Source organism: Acyrthosiphon pisum, chromosome A1 (genome assembly GCF_005508785.2).
Source record: "Acyrthosiphon pisum isolate AL4f chromosome A1, pea_aphid_22Mar2018_4r6ur, whole genome shotgun sequence".
NCBI lineage: Eukaryota > Metazoa > Arthropoda > Insecta > Hemiptera > Aphididae > Acyrthosiphon > Acyrthosiphon pisum.
In genome coordinates this window covers 124,180,925-124,205,060 of record NC_042494.1, presented here as the reverse complement: position 1 = coordinate 124,205,060, position 24,136 = coordinate 124,180,925, and the positions used below count along the sequence as shown (strand labels likewise).

The following is a 24,136-nucleotide window of genomic DNA, read 5'->3' as shown; positions in this document are numbered from 1 at the left end:
AGTGTCTCACTCTGACACAACGGATATAACAGTCATGTTACGTATCTAGAATTTTTTAATATAGGTTTTACCGCATATAATATAGATATTTATTATGTCAGAAATATATTATATATTTAGTATCTACTATAAAACCAAATGAACTCAATAATAACATATTATCGGTGTTCATAATATTACAATAATATGATATTTTATGTTCCGATAATATAATATATAATATTATACATTTTATATTTAATTTACATCTAAGTTTAATTTAACAACTAAGAAATAATATCCGTGCTCCATAGAAAAACAAATTATGGTACAGTACCCTATAATATCATATTTGCATAATAACCCCGCTTCCCCCCACAAAAAAAAAAAATATGTATAAATAAATTGAATAAGCCATTGCAGCAGGGCGTGTCAAGTCGCAAGTCCACTGATCATCAGTATTATACCATAATTTATTTATACTGGTGATCGCGGTTACCGGAGTAGAAGCGCGACGAGTGCCGTGAATACAGCCAGCGACGAACTGACCAAAATCTTCACGCTAGACGAATCAGCCACGTGTTTCCGTTCGAGTTCAGCCCCAGGCCCCATTTGGGCTGCGTAGCTTATCGCGTGTGGTATGTAGTTCTGTTCGTAGTTGCCAACGAACAGGTGGGCCCATGGGCCTGAAGCGAATACCGCCACGTCGTCACCGCCGTGCGTCTCCCACGTTAAGTTTACCATCGACGGGAACTCGTATTGGGGATCATCTGCGCGGAAACAATTTTAAAAACAAATTCAAAGTATTTTTCTTTATACTGCAATTAATAAGTTCAAACAACTATATGGAAATTCGTTATCACATGGTTGTCCTAAAATATAATATAATTTTCTCGTGCAGAACAGGAATTTGACTGGCTATTTTGCCTAATTACACTGAGTAAATTTTACTTTACACAATAAATCATGGGATCATGACTTTTAGGTCACCAAAAAGTCAATTTGAAAATATTTCACGTTTACATATTAGAATATTATCGGCACGCGTACTATTCCTATGACGCATTACGGATTTCAAAGCTTTCGAATAAGGATCCCTGCTTAAACAATGTTGTCCTCTTGAAATCACCTCTTACGAAAATCGAAATGCTAATTTCGGGACCTCTGCGCAAATGCGTTTGTAGCGGGCACCTAATTCCGACGGTGCCAAAACACCATGGGGATTACGCACGTACGAAATACGATTAGAATTGATAAACTTACATCAACCGGAAATGTAACGGGTAAAAAAAAAACATTCAAATATATATTGTTCGTATTATTTGGTAAACAATAATAATATATTATGACTCGGTAAGGCGGTGGCCGGAACAACAAATGTATAATACACATGTAAGTACGTGTCTATATATTGTGCACGTGCATGCTGGCTTAACGAGACGTTATTCGTAGAAAAACAGTGGATCTAGGACAAAATGCCACAGCACAATGACTACAGGTAGGATATGAGAGACAAAGGATTGGCCTAACCGTGACAATTATTATTGTACGATAGGAAACAAAAGCCTCCGGTGATAATAATTATTATTAAGTACAAACGAATTATTATTATATTACAGACACTTGTGTTGCAGTAGTAGCAGGAGCAATAATATTGTTTTATGTACTATAGTGTGGGTTATAATAATAATAATTTGTTTGTGTGAGAACCTATACTTAATAATAATATATGCAACTAATATTGGCTTTGAATACTCTTCAACATCGTTAGTGCAGTACAAAGCTGTATAATACAAACAATATGGGCTTTTATTTTAATACGGGCAGTAAAGGGTAGTAGGCACAATGACACCTCTAAATACCGGACATTTTTGGTCACAACAATTTTGTCCGTTATTCAGTGGGTCTAAATTGTAGAAAGTTTGTAGTTTTTTCATAAAACAACTTTCGCTATTTAAAAATGTCTGTTAGGAGAGGTCTCCCTGTATATTGAAAAAAATTCTAATAATATTTTATAGTGTAATAGCTTTAAATGGCGGTTATGGACTCTGTAGCCCCCCTCCCGTGAATACCTGGATTACATATTATTTTGAATGTACCTATAAACAATTATTACTCATTGTTAGTTGCTGAAAAACCAATTTATCACTTCAAACTGTAAAAGTGTAGAACTTCGAGTCATATCCATCTTTATTAATAACAGTAAAAATAAATTCTTCATTATCTACGGATCAAATGTTATACCAAAGTTGCTGTGACTATGTAGTGTGTATCCAAATACACCCTATAGCAGCCTAACTTGTAATACTATTGTACATACTCAGTTATGATTATATTTGCCTGATGAGTGGTGGCATATTACAAAAACCTATTTATTTATTGATAATGTTGGGAATCGGGATAGTTATACATGTTTATTAGGTACATGTTTTCACTTTGGTATTTTAATTAAAACTGTTAAAAATTGTTTGAAAAATGAAATACAGCTTAATTTGATATGAATAAAATAGCAAATAGTAATTATTGCTTATAGTTAACTACTTTGTGACAACACCGTGAAAAGTTATATTTTTCTAAATATTTTTTTTTTTATTTAACCTAGTTACCTATACAAATATTTTTACGAAAAATATAGGTACCTAACATGAATAATTGCTAGCGATAAGAACAATTTATAGTAAAAACAATCAGGTAGATTGTTGTAGTATAATATTTCTATTAGTGATACAACGAATAAGGGTCCCAGTCAGGAAAAGTTCACATTGGTATCGTATTATCAAGTTGCGCCACTGCTAGTGGTGGTTATCTAACGCAGTAACGCTAGGGAAGGATAAGCCAAAAAAAAAGTTAAGTACCCAAATCTCTACCCTTTTTCCTCGACAATACGTACCCGTTTTGTCGTTGCTCAAATTGTACCGTGCTTTGTAAGACGGACCGTTGGCGTAGCTGAGCGTCGAGTATGGCATTTGATCGGGAAGGGCGATCATTGGGTGTCCCAGAATGTCGCTACCGCGGTGCGGGTAACCGTTTATGGTCATGGTATGCGAGTGGTCGGACGTAACTACGATCAGAGTGTCTTCCCGGGACGTCAACTCGGCAGCCCGTCCCACTGCCTTCGACAACATTACAGCCTCATCGAGAGCCAGCTGCGCCATGTTACTGTGGTGCGCCCAGTCGATAAGTCCGCCCTCGACGAACAGATAGTAACCGGCGTCACCTTTGGACAGCACCTCGATGGCTGCCTCCGTCATTTCTACCAACGTGGGTTCCTGGGACTTATTGGCTAATAAGTTGTAGGACATGTGACTGGATGCAAACAGACCTGCGTACACGTGAAATTTATGTATAGAATAATAGGTATTATCATATTTAAAAAATTAAAAACAAGTCTAAATTAATTTTATTGAGACTATTATAATTTATAACATTAATATACAAGATGATTACAGGCGAGCATTACCATGCAAGCTCACCCCTATGTTTTCCTGTAATAATGCATTTATTGAAATTATGATTTCTGTAATTTTTAAGTATTTATAATTTTTACTGGACCATATTATAAAATACTATTATTTTTATTATTTTTTACGAACTTATATTCTTCATATGAAACAAACGGTATATGTTCGCTAAATTGTCAATCAGATGACTTTTTTGTAAAAATTATTGATGTATCTAAATTGAAATTAAAACTAGGCAGTAGTGATGAAAGGTTTAGAAAATGTTGGGCTATAATGGTTTATGAAATTTGTAGTTATTTATTAATATAAATCTATTAACATTTTATAATTTGTAAATGCAGTCTGAGTTTAAAATATTAATGTGTACCAGATATTAGATTCATTACACTATTATTCTTAGTAAATATATTTTAATAACTCCTCATAAACTACTCATTTAATTTTGACTCATAATACCTACATCAACATTTTCAAAAAAAATTTTGTGTTTACCTAACAATTAATAGAGAAAAAAGTGATTTTCGTTTGATAAATAGAAGTTGGACACTCTTAATTTAAGAAATCTAAATATTTCAAAATATGGTCCTAAAATAGGTATATTTAAAAATATTAAAAATCAATATTTGAATAAATAAGAAAAATGGATGGTTAACCAAGATTGGTAAATCACTTTGTATAACGTTATGTTATTAGTTTTTGGCAAAATCTAGTACAAATTTATAGGCGCAAATTGGGCGGCTTGGTGGCTAGGCCTCCCCCCCCAAAAAAAAACCTAGCACATACAATTTTAAAACGCTATATTGCAATGGTCAGCTTGCCTTTAATATATTCATCCCCTCCCCCAAAGTCAAAAGCTAAAATTGCGCCTATGAGTACAACTACCGTATTTCTAAAAGACATATAAATTACTAAAAGCAAAATAATTTATAACAGAATATCCTTAGAAATATTTGCTGACCGACCATTTTCACTCGGAATTATTTTTCGTATCCAATGGTTTATCATCGAATTCAAATTTAATATATCCTCTACTCAATGACCAGGTACAGTTGACATCTATAATACAGAAAAACGATTTCCCCCGGTTTTCATTATTGGTATTCTATACTAGCTTAAATCAAGCACAAACTTATATAAATGTAATTTTAAAAAAAAAAAACAATACTGAATAGGTAAATTCCTCGTTTTCTCAAGAATAATAATTAAAATAAATCAACTGTGAAATTCAAAAAATAAAACGTTTTACAACAATAACATTATAATTGTTTTTTCTCTCTAGATTAATAATTATTGATTATTTTCTTTTTAATAGACATTTCTAAAAATAAATAAATATTATGAATAAAATAAATTAAATCGTGCTCCTTGCAAAAACATTTGCATTTTATTTTATCGATGCTTGTTACGCATCACGGATAATTGTTTTTATTATTTTGCTTTGTGTGCAGCGTATCGTGACACAAGGCAATTATAAAATAAATAAGCTCATGACTTTTAAAGATCGAATTAACATATAGTGTCATCAAAATTTCTGAGAAAATAAAATTATATAAGTATATTTAAATTATATATATTTCTATTATACACGCTATACACATTAATTTTACAAGTTCGCATTGACGTCTGACGTGAATACACGTGATCGTTGGTTTAAAATCGAATTCATTAGGTCAAACAAACGAATCTTTCCCCCGCACTGACCTGTGACCGTAAATAACAAAAAATTCTAAAGTCTATGCACCAAAGATGCGTCGGCGGAACTCTCGTTTCCGATTTGGACCACCGCCACGGTAGTAGGTACTATGACCTCCCTCCTTGCTACCTCCTCGTACCTACTATAATACATATTATTATGCGACCAACGAAAGTCGACGCCGCCGGAACCACCCGAACCCAGTTAACCCGAGCTTATTCGCGAACGACGTTAAATATTATCATCGCACAATACAATAATAATTATTGTTATACGTTTTTTGTCCTCGTCGTACACACTTACTCTCGAAAGCCACTACTTTATATATTATTATTATTATTATAGTGTTGGTGGTACCCCACGCCCCGTCTACTGCACCTACACGATTTTACGACCCACTCCGGCTCGACGGCCGCGGTTATTGGAGACCCGCGTCCGCTATTGTTAATAATACACCGTTATTATAATATATTATACCTATTTTAATTCCGTCACATCAAATCGACCGTAAACAAACAAAAATAATAAACGTCATGATAATATTATTATTATATTTCAGTCGTTATTATTATTATTATGCATGTCCGGAGTGGCGGCGGCGGTGGCGAGCAACGGTCGCCCGAAACGGTAAAATAATAAACACGTCCCTAGCAGGTCTGTATAAAAGCCATCATATCACCCCCGTGTACCTATATAGTAGTTTTACGTGTAATAAACCGCTTCGTCGTCGGTCCTCTACGTGTAATACGTATATTACATGAACATATATATATAAATGCACGAGTGTAATATGTGTGCGCACGTACTTGAGGGTTGATTCGTCCAAACGAGTAGGCACGTCCGGTTAGAGTGGTGGCCGAATCGGCGACGACCGGAAGTGTGTACACCTGTTGTTAATGACAATTATTATAAAGCCACTAGACCAATTGTACCCACTACTTGGCTCATTTACAAATGTTATACGGCCTGCATTAAAAATAAAATGTATGAGAAAAAAATATATATACACATATTAATATGCAATATCTTTTGCCAAAAATAGAGAGGTTCCATCTACCAGCGTCAAAATTATATCGAATCAAATAAATCAAGTAGCTAGTCAATTACCTAAGCAATACAATTTGTTCTCATTATGTTACGAAGATACATTTTTTATGATTTGTGTAAGTTATTTGTAAAATTAAATGATTTTTATTGAATAATTAAAATTGATTATTATATCATTGCATCAATTAACATCTTTGACAACAACAAAAAAGGTATGCAGTCCATAAGTAAATATTTTTACAACCAATACCTACTTAGCCTTTTCCAAAATCCTAGTAGAGGTTGCAGATGAAATGCGCGCGATGCCGAAATAACGCAAAACGGCGACATTTCTAGAAAGCGAGTAGACGACACGTGAAAATAATCAGACTCAAACCCCATTCGCTCCATTTAGCCCCCCGACCTCCACAAATTTCAACATAAAATTACACCATACAATTATGACATTTTATCACAACCACGCCGTAAACACGCGTGCTCACATTGAATGCATTCACGCAAACACGAAATCCAACCAGAGCCCAGACTAAGCCTAGGGCACATTAACTAACTCACCTGCCCTAGTAAACGAAAAATCAAAACATCTCTAGTTATGACATGTTTTAAATTGTAATACGTAAGTAAATCCAATATCGAATTGATGAAAAACGGGTGTGTCGTGAATTTGACCGCTTTTTAGTGGCTTAACAAATAGATACATCGTGGTAAAACCAAAACATTTGCCACACCACTCAAAATTAAAATCTCGTTTTTATATTTCACAAAAATACTATGCATTATACGTACGTCGTGTTTAAAAAGTCGAATAATATTGTTATTTCTCATATTCAGCTACTATATCGTTATGCGAGTTTTAAATTTTGGATAAGTAAACGGAGACACGTATTAACAAGTCGTAAATTACACCCTATAACGCTTTATAACGAAGTCGAAAATCGTAAAACAAAAAATATAATAACTTATAAAACACGGAATTTTGTATAACAATAATATTATATTGTACATATTTTATACGTACTGATCGACCATTAAAAGTCACGAGTTTGACACACACAGTAGTAAATTGTTTTCATATTCTTCTTGTTAATCATATCTTTATATTATTACATTGTATAGTAACTGTCTGTACTAAATCACAAACAATACTAATAAATCATTCCAAAAACATACTTAAAATATTATGTTTATAAAACGTAACGTAATCGGGTAATCCCCTTGGATTATAATATTACAATACCTATTTAAAAACTAATCCAAACTTTTGATTTTCTAATATTTATGAACTGTATTCATCTAGATATGGGGGAGGGTGCAAGGGTGTAGCTATGGGGGATAATACTCTTACCCCAATTAGATACTATTTCAATGGATCTCTCATTGTTATAAGGTAATTTACAAAATGGTGGAATACATATTATACAAATAGTCACTAACAGTACTTCCTAACAATACATTATACGTTTATAGTTGATCACATTTTAAAACTACCAGAACTTAATTTATATTTATTTGCATGCCCGGATTTAGGTAAGTGGAGGTCCCTGAGGTCCATATTCTTCGTAAGTAGCAAGCTTAGCAACTATGATACATAATGCTATTTCTGGACACGATTTCGATTTTTTTTTTTAAGTTTTGATAGCAAAATTATATTCTGTGTTAAAAAAATGTCAAAATTGTTATTTACAATACTAAAATTGTCATTAATTTTTAAATCAAGATGAAAATATGTATTGGAATTATGTTGTAAAATTTAAATAGTACTGTTTTAAATAACCATATTCTTTATACATTACAAACTAAAATAGTGTATTAGACACTGATTGACTTTATTATGTATGTGCTTGGAATTTCATATTTAGAGGTATAATATATTATACTATAATACTATAATATAGACACCCGTATAGATTACCTACGATGTTTAAATAAATGGTGCTATTAAAGTAATGTGTGAAAACCATACAAATTAATGTTTAAATCGGCAGCAAAATATATATAATCACTGTTAGATTATCCACATTTTAGGTTTTACTATAAAGTATTTTTTTTGTTTTTATTTAGACACCTATCCTACGTATTACGTATTACTCTATTAGTATAACAAAAAAGTAAGAATAAAATCAATTTTTTCGATTTAAAGTTTAAATATTCGTATTCTTTTATAGCGAAGAGAAAATACTTCTGTTCATCAGGTATTTAAATATTTTATGGAGCTTGAGATCCATGCCACCTCATCTAAGCCCTGCCTGTTTATACGACGCACATAGATGCATATCAAGTGTCTAGCTTACCCCTGTTTTTATTTTTAGATCCACTACTATGAGCATTTTATTTAGTTATTTATCGTGATGTCCAAAACATAATAATAATTATTGTCGTTTTATATTATATAGATTATAAAATTTAATTTAAAAAATATTATATACCTAATAAAGTTTCAAAGATATGCATTTTTTTTTTTTTGCTTAGTATTCACTAATGTTTAAATATTATTATAATATTATTATTTTGTACATTGCATTAATACGATGATATCATATTATTATAATAATAACATAATCATCATTAATTTAATTAACTTAAATATTTGTTTACGTTAAATCATCGTCAAAAAAGTTCAACGGCATAACCATTTTTCATAACTAAAAAAATATTTATTAATATTTACACAGAAACAATAATAATAAAAATGTAGGTACTGCTTATTGTTAAAATTAAGCATGGAAGTTCAATGTTTGGTATTATGATTATTAAGTAATAATATTCAGGATCTGTAATTAAACGTAAAACTTTTTATTAATATTATAAACCAATTGATATAACAGGCAAACTTGAACCTATATTGTTTTTAATTAGTATATAGTATTATATCCATGTTCTATACGCATTCATATATATTTATCGACCATTTAAAATTTTTATAATATTGTATAGATTCATCCGAGGCAACAAATCGAAAAACCAAACCTTTCGATTTTTATTTAAATACCACTTTTATAAAATATTGAAAGTAAATTGTAACTATTTTTATCATTATATATTTTTTATTACGTTCTGTAAAATTCAAATTAAATTTGAATTCCACGTAGAATTAAATTATAATTGTATGTATATTGTATAGTATATTTATTAGATTTTATAACCTTGATTACATTAACGTCATGACACATCGGAATTTTGTGTGTTTTGGAAACCACATTAAAGTAAATGATATTCGTTCCTTAACGTTCAGTGTAACGACGTTGAACTTAAAAACATGTTTACACATTTACCCCGTATGCTGGCCGTCTCAATAGTCGAAAAATGTATTTTTTCCACAAAATGAACTTCAGAAATTTTTGTAAATGTTTGAATGAGAATTCGTTTAATAACTTTTTTCAAACAGCTTAAATATACAACATTTTAAATTGCTTAAAGATGTATTTATATTTAAAACACTGAAACTAAGATGTTAAAGAAACCACACGCTAACTTTAAGTATAATGTTCTCAAATTTATTTTGGTTAAAAAAAATATCATTTCTAAGTCCATTGAAGCCAAAGTAATACAGGTATACGCAACAATAAAGAACAATTTAATAAAAACGAGAAAAAGTGTTTTAAAAAATGTATTCATACACTTAAAAGTTGTTCTTCATTTCGTTTTGGGTTACTCCTAAAACTACCGTGAAAGTTGTATAAACGCAATAATTGTTACCTCGCTCAATAAATCATTAATCGTCCTAATCTTTTTAAATGAAACCATTTTTTTGTTCACACCACGATAATATTAAATTATATTATATTGGTTGTATTATATTATTATAATTTATAATTTAGTGAAACGCATTATTCTAATTAATGTATTCAGAAATTATCATTATTATGTATTACACTTATTACATATTATTATCGCACCTTCTTTAATGTTATACATTTGATTATATGAGCGCGTCTTATATTAAGACATATTAAACAAACTTAAGTGACAATATAACTATATATAATATTTACCGAGAAGATAATCCGTTTCGCTGGTATTCACAGACTTCAATTGGGATCGGTCGGTAACATAAGCACTACTTGCCCCAGAAGTACGATTTATATTTAACCATTCCTTAATCAAATCTCTGCCGTCACGTCTTTGTCCATTAAAGTTTTGTTGATCTTTTTCAGTATTGGGAAAAAATTTTGCCCTTCCACCTCCCATTACAACCTGCAAAAAACACGACATAATACATTGGTTTACTCGTTTCTACAATTATTAATAGGTAATACCTGGTGCATTGTATAACTAAATAACACTTAATATGTAGGTACCTACCTACACGATGTTTTCAAGTGAAATCTACATAGGATTAAATCGTGTACATTGTTTACACATCGAGTACGATTGTATAAAATGTATATCAATGAAAATGAAAGATTAATGTTCATTAATACCATTAAGCACTCGTGAATAATATCTTCTTATAATCTTTGAATTGTACGAATCACGCAAAAGTGTTTAATAATATATTTTTCACGATTGTCGAGTGTTCGATGATAGGTACACGTTTCAAAATCGTTTCGAAATTCTTCACTTGACGGAGTATTCAGTATAACAATTTGATTAGTTTTTTAAACATTTCGAGGGAATATATTATAGCAAGTCTATTCATATTATGGAAAAACGTGTAGTAAACTCAGACGCGCTCAGACTCGTAACCTAGCCGATCTGGGAACCGCTGAGAAAAAGAGGCACTCACGTTCAGGTTTTGGCCCGTTTCTCTCTCGATCAGCTGACGGGCGATGTCCGGTTGTGTCGTGCACGATTTGTCGGCTAATTCGTCAATAAACACGTCATCGTCGCATTCCCAGTTACGTTGCGCCACATTGGCGTAAGCGCCGGCCGGCGTGGCGTGAGTCACCCTCATGTTGGACACCACGCCCGTCCTCTTGCCGGCCCGTTGAGCCCACCGCATGCTGGACACCGCTTGGTTCGCAGGTTCGTTGCTGGCCAAGCAGTCCCTGTTGGACACGGCACCGGACACGCCTATGGTCTCGATGTTGCCCTTTACGCCCGTCAGATACGCCGTGGCCGAGCAAGCCGAGTCGGCCACCTGGCTATCTACGCAGTAGGTCTGCATCAGACAAATGGGGAAAAAATTAATTAGGTAACAATAATGTTAATTGAAAATTCTCCAAGATTATTCGGAAGTACCATCTAGACTACCGTTAATATGGTTTCGGTTGTTAATAATCGAAATTAAAGTTCATCGATCAAAATATGAGTAGTATGAATTCAAATTTAAACGCAACTGTAGGTATATGTCTGAAAATCAAAACGGAATGTTTACATTTATTTTGGGAGCAAAAGCATAATGGATACATTTAAAATTTGTCAGTATTTTGTTGTAATATTGTTTACGTTGAAATCTTATACATTTTCCCTCGTCATTAGTTTCGTACCTGACGAGATACGACCAAATGGCAAAAAAATTACACACAGTTCGAACCGAAAAGTCTTCCACCTAAAAATGTCTGTTTCTATTATAAAAATAATTAAACAAGGGTATGACTTAACGCCTAACAACAATTATTATTATTTTAGAGCGTCAACTCACTTTCGACAGACCAGTAAACGGGAACTTCTCAAATGACAACATTTCCTTTTCACTCCCTGTATTATTTTGCTTCTGCCCCATGTAAATTCTGGCTGAGGCCAAAGTGGCTATTGACATGCCATCGCCGATGAAAAAAATCACGTTCTTGGCCACGCCGTACTGCCTTTCTGAATTCAATTTCTTCCGCAGAAGATTGTTTCCGGCATCGTACCAAAACTGCTTGTCTAATAATATAATATATTATAGTAAAATAATTAATATTATAAATACAACAAAATAGTGCTGGATATTGCATACCATACAATAGACTTATCAAATTACACGAATGATTTGCGAGACAAACGCATTCGAGTAGAAAAATATCGATTAGTGCGCATACTAATTGTCGTGACCTGCAACCTTTGTATTCGAATGTCAAGATTTATTATATTATTATACCAAGAAACGAGTCTTTGAACATTTTCAAGTGATAATAGCAAACGGCGTTAGAATTCAAAATAATATGTTTTAAAAAAAACATATAATATCTTAAGTCCATACTAAATCTAATTTCAGTATAAATTCAAAGTTAAACCTTTTTGCATTGGAAATAATCACAAAAAGAGATGGGAACATTTTGCTTTTTACGATTTAGTCAAAATATGATAAGTATATAGGAGCATACATTGTTAACCTAAACTTACATATTAATAGGATTTAATAAATTGAATAAATTGGCATAACCACCCCCTTTGATATTTTAAAATTATTAGTTTCCTCTATCATAAATTCATAAATATTAGTTATATCAAGCAATAATACATACAACATATATACAATAATTGACAGTTAATAACAATCAAGCAGTGAAATATTTCTATAACAGCAAAAATAAAATATCTATTCATCTAACTACTTAAAATTTAATTGAAGAATACATTTAATAATTGAATAAAAAATTATTATTTCTTAGACTGGTTGAGACAAACTACAAATACAAAAACTATTTGCTGGTCCAACATATATATCACAATAGAATCCAATTTATAAATAATAACATATTATTATTATCGTTTCAATGCTTGTTATAAAATAATAATATTCCACACGTGGACCGTAGTTTTTTCGGGGTCCTTGAGAATTATATTTTTAAGAGTTTAAGCCCCCCCCTTTCCTTCAAAGACCTTATTCCTTCCCACTGATCATCACATAATATAACTACATGGCTGTAGGTACATTAGAGTTATAAAATCATTTATAAACAGCGTATAATTCGACTCGAGTTTGAGTTTATCTACCCTTTTCACGTCCTATGATGCATGATACATGCGTCTAAACCTTAAAATCGATGAAAGGCATTTGCAATAGCCCTTAATCTGTTCTGTTATTTTACTTACTGTTTTCGTCGGGACTTATGTTTTCGTTGCTCGCCCGTCTTCTGGCAGCGATATGTTCAGCATTGTTGTCGGTGTGCCCTGCAATCGACAAACACTGATTATAATACCATGCGAAGCGTATGCACAACAAATTCCATTTAAAAGCCGGTAAAAAGTTGAGTGGTTTTATTACAATTTTGGTTTTAATAAATTCCAAGGTGGGATGTCTTTAATTATCTAGTCAAAATGTTAATTTTTTAAAAACATTTTATTTAACTAGTTAGTTATTTTTTCTGATTAAATATGAATTCAAGTAGTTTAATTTACTATTAAAATAACTTAATTTTTTTTCAATTGATCAAAAATAATCCATCAAGTCAGCATACAAATTTTTGTTGACATTTTTGTTTTCATGGTTTTATACATTTATTACCAACTGTTTAATGTACACATTGAATATTAAATTGTTTGGCAGAGCGTAACATAGCCCTACTATCCCCTAGTTCGATGTAATTTATTATTGTCAACTCCCCTGAAACTATTAAACCAGTGTTCATGAAAGTTAAAATATAAATTCAATAATATCTAAAGGGTGCATAGATTTTTTGCCATTTCTAGATGCTATATTATTAATTAATTATGATTAATTGTAACTCATTATTCGTATTACGATAACATTAACGAGAACACGACAATTGGAAAGAAAAGGTACCTAACTTTTTACTATCTTTGATATTTTTTTTCATATTGACACTTTAAACTTGGGGAGTTAAATTACGTATTTTGTGTTTATTTTATATTAAGTTTAACTCTTAACGATTTTTTGTTCGCTTAACAATTTAACTCAAGTTAATTATTTTCTGTAACTCGAAGCCCACTTTTGACGATAATAATAATAATAATAATAATAATATGTGAGCACATTACAACCATGATCGCGTGTTTTATTTTTGTAGTAATACCTATTAACCATCAGACATAATACGTACTTATTTCGAAACCGTCAGTGGTAGCTCCCAAAAGCAACGCCGTCGCGATCGACAGCGCAAAGGCGCATGGAACTCCGTATGGTCGCATGGCACACGTTTGACACAGAAACACGGTTATGCGTATGACCAGAGTGCGGCCCAGTATTTTATACTCGAAATCAAATCTCGGTTAGAACTTATCAGAACTCCATATCCAACGCACTTGCGAAACGTTGTGAAATAAAAATATTGTGCCGGGCACAAGTGGATCGTACCACGACATGTTATTGTTATCTTCAACAAATAATATTCCCGTTAAATTCGGTACACATGCTGATCGACTTTACCAATTTATTGTCAAACGCCATTACATAAGGCCTGTGTAATTATATAACCGTATATCTATCTTTTTAATGTCTTTTAAGAGGACGCTCTTATTTGTTTTCCGTGAACTCCTGCAGTTTGCAATGCAAACACATAGGCAAGTATCATACGAGTAAATGCATGTCGTTATTTTTTTCATAGACAGCCCACGAGATTGAAACTTACTACATTGTTTGTTTAATCTTAATATTGATTTCGCGTCTTAGTGCTAATTATGTGTACGTGCACTTGAACTTGAGTGTATTCACTCGGACTTATGATCTTTCAGTTATAGGACGTATGTAATATGTATACCTACGTTCGGTTTGTTATCTCAAGTTTGACGTGTTATATTGATGATTATAACATATAGATTATAGGCACACATATTATTTGTGGTCAGTGAATTATTTAGCAATTTTTTGGGGGAAGGGGTATATAAATATATCCAGAGCTCAATGACAAGAGCAGGGATGTCAAATCCATGGCACGAGTGCCCTTGGTGGCACGCAAAAAAATGTTGAGCACACGTAAAAATTAAAATATTTTTATTAAATGTATATATTATTTTTATTTTTAATAATAAATATCATCACGATTCACTGTAGTGAAAATAAGATCAAGAGAGAGAAAGTAAGAGTGGTGTTCCAAGTTGGATGCCAATTTTGTAGTAGATTAAGATGTTAGAATAAAAATATAGATGGGGGAACTATAGGTAGAGTCTGTTTAATTTAGGGATGTATTTGTTTGAGATTCATACGCTTAATATTTGTAAGATAATTTATAATATGTATGTATGTGTATGAGTGATTTTATTCCACTACAAGGTATTATTATATTTATGATGGGACATGGAATTACGTTTTAACTTTAGTACTTACTTATAAATGTGGTGTCACTTACCTTGATTGTAGCAACCACGTACTCGTCGATCTGGGTGTCTTCAGAGTCGTCTCGGTTGATCGTGATTCGATGCTCGTTATTATTGCAATGTTAAAATGTTAAAATGGTTTACTTCTACAGTTACACGCCTGATATTGTATGTGATTGGTAATATTATTATATCATTATATTATACTATGTTATTACTGATGATTTATGTTTTTTATTTTAATTTATCGATTTTTTTACCCAACACTTCAGTGTTTATTTGTAATGACTTGTCGTTATTAATTGATGAAGGTACAGAATACCCCAATATTAATTTGTAATGAACACGCATATAATATTTGTCAGTAGTGGATGTAATTTTAGGATGTCTGTCGAGTATATGAATGTTATAGTATGCTCAAAATACAACACTTCAAAGAATTCGTCTAAATAGGTATTCTTTCGAACACTACCGAATGCTTTTTATTCTATTAATATTGTATTGTGATTATATCATAAGTCGGACACACAGGATATATGAAATTTTGAATTGTTTTCTTTCGACGAGGTAACGTAAATAAATAAATAAAATAAAGATAAAATAAAGTAGTTATAAGTTATTAAGTTTGTAAGTTAATATTTTTGACTTTTGATATTTAGTCTGTACCTATATGCTTATTTTTTCTATTATTATTTGTAGGTATATCAATATTCTTTAAGTTTTGTATAGGCATGTAGAATCGGATGCTGGCTAGGTGATAAGTCTGGAATGTGTAGTTGATTTAATTGCCTTGTTATTGTGGACCACTGGACCAGCGTTTCTCAAACTTTTTACTGTGACAAGTGGCAACCCCCTTTTTAAATTAACATTTTTTTTTAATAAAAAAAAACCGTAATTTTTTAGCGTCAAAATAATTTGCCACTCCTGGACTAGAGGTACTCCGCCCCCCCCCCCCCCACGTACCACCACACTTAGAAGTCACCTCAATATTGTGATAACTTAATAACTGCGCTTTCTGTTACCTACTACACAATAGCACATATCATCATCGCCCAAAATGCATAGCCTATGCCACACAAAAAAATGGCATGATGTCGCACACATTTATTATAATATAATATCCGTAACCTGTGTAAATAAATAAATAGTCCATTAACTACCCCACAAATTCATTAAATCTCGTAGCCTGTGTAAATAAATTAATGGAATTTAATATAATTAAATAACAAGTTTTCAACTTTAAAACGTATTGATGTTAGTAAGCAACGTAAGTTTCACGTATTGCCTTCTTCGTAGATGATTGAAGTTCATCTATTATACATCGTGTTCCATCGATTTCAACTTCAAACACTTGTACAAAATTAATGTGGCTCTATGCTAAACTTTTTCTTTGAATTGTAGTAATAACAACTTATTTGGAACCTTTTACTTAATTTTCAAGCTCTTTAAAGAAAGATAAAAATTTAATTGAACAGTCGGCGATGTCAATTGTCTATTAATAGCTTTAAAATAAACTAAATATTTTGAAATCCATACAATGTCTGGAGTATGGTTATATTAATATTTAGTAGGTATCTACGGCTTTTTTTTTTAATTACAACTTAATAACGAAATTGATTCCACCCAAAAGCCGCCCTCGTTTGTCGTAAAGAACTATAATAACCACTAAGTAAAGTTTTAATGTATCACAAATATTGATATTATAATACTACTACATTTTCCTTTTAATTCTACGTGTACACTGAATATAGGTACCGTAGTACAAACCACTCAAAAATTGTATGTCATATTATATTATAATAATGCCACACAGAGTTTTAATATTATTATTACACGCTCACAGACTTTGAAGTTCTCTGGTATGTTTCTTCTCCACTTAAATAAATTATTTTCGTATCGCACGAGTAATACAACATGCCAAGTATTGATGTTTAAACATGTTTCCTTATAACCATAGGCCTATTAAGATAATATCTTAATAGGTCTATGCTTAAAACTAAATCAGCCATCTTGAATTGTCTCCTTATATTTTGCCATCCGAAGTCATAATAATAAAAATAATATTTGAACTTTGATTTTAGATTCCTACTCTCGGAGTTCGAAATCTATCTGTCAACTTTGAATTATTATTGACTATAATCAGAAACTTAACTCTGTCGGGTACCTAACTTAAATAAATTGAATTATTAAAATCAAGTTTGTCAGTCTCGCGTACACTGTTCACATATTGAACATTTGAACACGCGATTACTTTGAACTGATTATAGTTTTAAACTTTAATATCCACTTTTGATTCGGACGAACCCGATGCATCCCTGGACCAAAATACTGTACTTGTCTGACCCGTATTCCAAATTTATTACCAACGTAACACATTTGCCACGGCCTTTTTAACGAGTATGTTCTACATTATGCATTGACTGTAATAGTTAAAATATTGGCATTTAGCGACGATATGAAACGTGAACAGAATTATATACCAACCACGCTCAAAATATACGAGATAATAACTATATATGATAGGAATCATGGACTTTTTTCCCCACCACATATTACTCACATAGTCACATGACGAGTGTGAATTCATATAAATATACACAGTAAACTATTTTATAAACATATTTAAGATTTAAATACTTGTGGACAATTACACATTATTTAGTAATACATAATATAACAGTATCGTGGTTCCACTATTTTCTTGGTAATTGTCATATTATCACAACTAATTACTGATATCCACATTTTTTATCTGCCAATTTAGTGCCTCGTAAGGTTATCAGTTTCCCATCTAATATTTATACATATAATCTCCCTATCTAACGTCATCCAACACTCTCAACTGTTTCTGTTTACTGGCGATGGAAATCCCATGAACATTATATTATGAACGAATCAGGACGCAGTTAATCGTCACTGTGATATCAATAACTTTGATAAATGGTCCACTAATAATTTCCTAATACTAAGCATTGATAAATGTAAATTTGTTTGCTACCCATTAATCAAATAAACTCTATTAATTTTAATTACATACTTGATCTGTAGATTAAACTTTTGTCTAGTATTGAACTTAAAAGATATCGATGCGATTTTTGAATCTAAATTAAATTTCACCAATTATACTGAAATTATCAACAATACAGTTATGCTGACCGTACGACTTATTAAAAGAACATAGGTATCGTTCATACATTGATCCAGAAGCTTTGAAAACACTTCATTGCAGCTCTCTTGTTTGCCCCAGTGTAGAATATACCCATTTTATTTGTATTAATAATACATCTGTGCAAGACGAAACCATCTAATCAGTACAAAATAATTTGTTGTTCTCTATTTCATTAAAATTTTCATGTTCTCGATTGTGCCAAAAATGTATCTGCTTAATTTTCTTAATATTGTCTTCACTTAATGACATGCATTCATTTTTGCTTTCTCGGTTCTTACATAGGTAACAAATAGTACCTAACCAATATTAATATATTATTTAGATGTTATTGATTATCCTGAAATTCTTTCTCTATCCACTTCAAAACAAATTCCATCAATATACTTACAAGATATCCAAAACCTATTTAACAAAATATGTTTTCCAATAAAAACTACATTTCAAACTGCCTTGCAAATCTTTTAATGATTTTAGGCAATAAATTTGATTTTGATTCTTTTTACCAGCCTTTAAATACTTGTATAAATCAATTCAGTTTTATAAAATATCTATTCTATTGTATTATCATTTATCTTAGTAGTGTATCTCTATGGAGTATATTATTTCAATCGTTATTGTGTAATAAATATTAGGTACTAATATTTTAGTAAATTATAATGAGTAATATTTTTAATTAGATATTTTTGAACAGACATGTTAAATCTGACCTTGATCTGACCTTTATCTGACGTAATATTTTATTTTACCACAACTATTTCTTTGAGATTTTTTTAATAAATATCAATTTAAGTACAGTTAATTGTATTACTAAATGTGGTATAACGATTTGTTTTAAAATCCTACACCCAACAATGCATATCATTATATTTGTACAACTACGCGATCAATTTTCTGGATACTGTTAAGGTTGTCCCTTTATATATAATATTATAATAGTTATATAATATCGATATCACTATCACGCGCGCTGTTGTTGACTCCCGAGTAAAACTGCTTAAAAAAAACATTGTTTGATAAATACTTTAAATATTCTTAATCCGACGTGATTTTGTAAAACCACTTTGGTGTCCATAATGTTCAAGATTGTATATAATAATCGCGCATCGATCAGACATAATAAATTCAGAAATCCGAGATAATTGTAATATAATGTTAATAATATGTTGCGCATATAAAGTGTACAAGATACTATTTGTTGTTTTGATTTCCACTCATAATCTTGAAAACTCGAGTGTGATGATGGCCGTGAAGTCGCTTCACCCCTCCCAATCAGCATGCTTAGACGATGTTTGCGGTTTCCAAGATTCTCTGCAATACCTTCCAATATAGGTACCATAACGATAGTAATAATTTCAGGACGGGTTAGCTTGATTACCAACTTGGCACATCTATATTAATACAATCGCCGGGGGTCTACAAATGGGCCAATAAAGGTCAAATAGAACATATTTCTATGAAACACTACGTGATGAAATGACGAACGCGTGCGTAGTAATAATAATACATTTAAAATAGTAATAATAATAATACGTTTAAAAATCGTCGTTGTCGTCGCGAAGACATTTTACGCGTATACCATTATTGTTACACGAAAAATAAAACATCGTTCGAGACGTTTAACCCGACGACAGAACGCGATCCGTAATCATATAGGTTTTTTTTATTTTTTTTTAATAACGTTTAAATGTTTAACCCTAAGTCCCTATAAAACACCGGCGCCGTAGTTTTTACATAAATCATCGCGTGACAATGTCCCTCCACCCCGTCCCCTCAAAGGTTCATCATAAATATTATACGTATTCATTATTTTATTCGCTATTCATGATGTACATGTACAGTCTCGAATTACCGAAAACCGTACTCGACACAAACAGATATAATAATATATTATGACTCGTCACGCTAGGCACGGGGGGCTCCTGGTTCTTCGTCGTAGTCGTCGTATAGTCGTCGTTTATCAACGATAATTCAAATGCTCCGATATACGCTGCTGCTGCATAATATTGTGAAAATAAAAAAATAACAATAATAATGTTTTTGTCTTTTTCGTCGGTGTGCCCACGAACCGTAAAACATAATACCTACGCGCTGTTTATAATAATAATAATAATGCGTGGCATTAGCATTTAGCAGTGTTTGGTCTATATAATTATTATGATAATACTGTAATGATATTATTGTTATTATAATTGTTATTGTCTGGCGATGCTTAGATCGAATTACTACAAATATTACGCGTTCTTTAGAACATAATACAATACCAAATGTTAACAAATTTTATCGAAAAACGTATTACCTACCCAGCTAATGCCTACATTATTATACTATTATTATACTATGTACTCTGCGGACGCAACAGTTTAATACTTGTACGACTTGTAAATCCTTCGCAAATCCATGGCGAAAAAATTCGAACAACGCATTTATTATGATGGTATTTTTTCAGTCAATTAATTTCAAAATTTATATTCTTGTAGCGAACCTTTCGTTTTAAACAATATTTTTTTTTTTGCTTAAAATATTTTATGATATATAATTTACTTACATTTCGACTAGGTAGTAGATAAGACATAATACATATTATTATATACTAATAGATACATATTCAATGAAGGTACATCAATTGTTTAACTGTCTTATTGAACGAGCCAGATGATGTTATAATGTTATATTTCACGTACATAGGTACTTATAGAAAATGGTAATAAATGTGTTAGGTACTCAGAGATGTAAAAAAAAAGTTTTAAACAAAACTGAACACACGTGATGTAAATAAAATATATTTATCAGATCCTATACCCATTGTCTTACTAAGCGAATAGTCCACGTAAGCTAGTCGCACAGGTTAGGTACATCAAACAAAAAAAACATTATATTATTTACTATTTATTTATAATGTTGAAAAAATGAAATAAACTATTTTTTACGTTTGAATTTCGATTAAAATCTAAACTCGTCACGCAAATTCTGTGCATAAACGACTTAAGGAATATAATCATTGTTAATTACATTGTCGAAAATATCAACGTCTAAAATGTTATGATTCACAAGCCAAATTAATTTTATTGTTTGCGTACCTACTGAAAATCACAAGCGTAATCGAAGAACATTTTTTTCCCGTGCACAGCAGACGGAATTCTATTAGAAACCCGAATGCTCGTAGGAAGTTGTGAGACTGAGTATTTAAGAGGATGCTACCCATGCATTTGTTGTCTTCGTCTTATACACGCACGACATACCAAATTTTCGTTCGCTAGTTTCAATAGTATGCTGTTAGTTTTGATATTAGAGTGATGTGACCTATTATTATTTTTTTAGATAATAACATTATCTGTGCGTTGGCTTTCATTCGATATTTTAATTTTCAAGCGAGATAAGAGCATTTTTAATATTTGACATTTCACATACCCATATCTTACTTGAAAATGAAAATTTCGAAAAATCGGCAACAGATAATGTTCTTACCTAAAAGTTTTATAATAAGTCAATTCACTCTATAGTATCAAAACTAACAGCACACTATTGAAACTAGTGAACGACAATTTGCTATGTCATGCGTGTGTAAGACGGAGACAATAAATGTATGGGTAGCGTCCTCTAAGTGATATCCGAGGATAGAGGTATACTACACACAGGGCCGTCCTTTGAGGGGGCGTGGGGGGTGTCTCACCCCCCACCACTCAAGATTTTTTTTAAATATTTAGTCTGCAAATTTGGCACTTGGTCAAAGTTTTCGGCAATTCGGCATCGTCAGTATTTAATAGTATTTTTTATTATTTTCAAAAAATATTTGTATGTATATTTGATATTTGATTAAAATGACGACAACGACATTTCGAATACACCAAATTCTAAAATTAAACGAGTTTATCTACTATCAGTGTATTGCGCGACTGTACAACATGTAACCCATAGGTATTCTATTGACTTATTCTTGGTGTTATAAAATATTTACAATTTTAACTTTTTCAGTCAATAGTTGTCGTCTATTCGACTATTCGTCTAAGGTAAGTGGTAACATCTTGTTCTGTAGATACTATAGACATGAACTCTATAATTTTAATATTACCTATATGTTTTTTTTCATATTATTCATAAATCATAAGTCTTAACATATTTGCATATTTATGAAAAATATTCCGGCAAACAAAAGTGGATAAATTTGATTACACAAAACTAAAATCATTCTTCGTTTAAATATTTAATTGTTGTTGTTCAAATTGTTAAACTGTTTTTTTATATTTTTTTGATTTTTCAATTACAGAATAACCTATTTAAGCGGAACCTTGTTTTAAAGTTTCAATCCTTAGCTATAAAAGTTAATCCTTTTATACATTTTTTAATTTTTAATTTGATATATTTTGTCAAAATTTGAACTTAAATTGCTTACGAAAAATGTGTGCCAATGTATTTTTCATATTTTTTAACTTATGTTGCAACAATATATTATTATGAGCATTGTATTAAATTTTCACGCTTTTTGTCCCAACGAATATAATTAAATTGATATTTATAGAAAAAAAACAAAAAAAATTAGAAACTGAAAATGTCCGTAAACAAGACAAAACAAGTCAAAATATTTTTTTTTTTTTTATTAATTATTCCGCGGCAACTTAGGCCATTGGGAGAAAATATTTTTAAAATGATATGATGTAAAGAAAATGCTACAAAAACGTCCCTGATTACACATCCTTTGACTAAGAGATAACATTTCACCATTTCGGTCTTTTACATTACACGTATTTTTGAGTAATACAATTTACTGTTACAATCGTGTTTAAAATTTTTTTTATGTAATACGTGCCTGAATAAATCATTAAAATTTAAATTGTAGAATATAAAATAGTCTTACTACCACGATCTATACAATTTCTAAAACGTTTATGCGAATATTGAACATATTCGAACACCTACAATGTTACATAGGTTTTTTAACAAAAAAGTATTTATAATGTACTTAAAGTTATGGAAAATTTGGTTAGTTGATTAATATTATGTACAATTCATATATTATTAATTAATTATAAATCTTAATAATCTATACTCAATACATATAAAATACATATAAAAATAAGCTTTAATAATTTTTCAATATTATTATGATAGCCACAATTTAATGAATATTAGTTTAGTGACTCTCACCTACAACAGTAACTTAAATAAATGACACAGTGAAAATGCCATATAACGAACTTCCATTTCCAACGAAATAGTTTTCATAACTAAAACAAATTAGAACCAAATTTATTTATTTATATTTATCGATCGAATTATATTTTATTATATTTTTTTTTTCGTTACCTATGAGACTGCAATACGGAAGTTTCATTGTAATGTTCAAATGCTTTAACTTATTATATTACATATTTAAAATCTTATTAACATAAAATTATGTTTAGTCATATTTTTTTTTTATGTAAGGGATGTAAATATAATACAAACATTTTTTATATGATAGATATACAATTATACATAATACATATTATAAATATGCAATGACTTATAAGTAAAATGACGTTATAATGGTATATATATATATTGTAATATTCTTTTTGAAATCTATGAGGTGTACTGCAAAATTCTCATAAGACTTATCAACGTGATAATAGTAAGAATTGTTTGTCCAGCAAATTGCAATCGAACAAC

The 24,136-nt window shown here is 31.0% G+C and overlaps 2 protein-coding genes across 5 annotated transcripts in view; both read right to left on the bottom strand.

Annotated features, from left to right (window-relative positions):
• The window catches only part of LOC100160260 (alkaline phosphatase), a 132,124-nt gene that overhangs the window by 77,854 nt on the left and 30,134 nt on the right, over positions 1-24,136 (bottom strand). For 2 of the 3 annotated variants that reach the window (XM_029488224.1, XM_001943501.5), the window contains exon 9: positions 24,003-24,136. The exons of the other annotated variant lie outside the window; for it this stretch is intronic. In XM_029488224.1, coding sequence (XP_029344084.1) covers positions 24,050-24,136 — 87 coding nt within the window. In that variant the 3' untranslated portion in view covers positions 24,003-24,049. Of the gene's footprint in view, positions 1-24,002 lie in introns of those variants that run through there. 3 annotated transcript variants of the gene reach the window in all.
• Positions 93-24,136, bottom strand: part of LOC100169125 (alkaline phosphatase) — a 113,755-nt gene continuing 89,711 nt past the window's right edge. The window contains exons 1-7 of one of the 2 annotated variants that reach the window (XM_001943500.5): positions 14,109-14,320; positions 13,141-13,218; positions 11,765-11,988; positions 10,907-11,281; positions 10,173-10,374; positions 2,870-3,301; positions 93-749 (exon numbers count right to left, since the gene is read on the bottom strand). In XM_001943500.5, coding sequence (XP_001943535.1) covers positions 475-749; positions 2,870-3,301; positions 10,173-10,374; positions 10,907-11,281; positions 11,765-11,988; positions 13,141-13,218; positions 14,109-14,196 — 1,674 coding nt within the window. In that variant the 5' untranslated portion in view covers positions 14,197-14,320 and the 3' untranslated portion in view covers positions 93-474. Of the gene's footprint in view, positions 750-2,869; positions 3,302-10,172; positions 10,375-10,906; positions 11,282-11,764; positions 11,989-13,140; positions 13,219-14,108; positions 14,321-24,136 lie in introns of those variants that run through there. The other variant, XM_003246930.4, reaches the window with a different exon arrangement.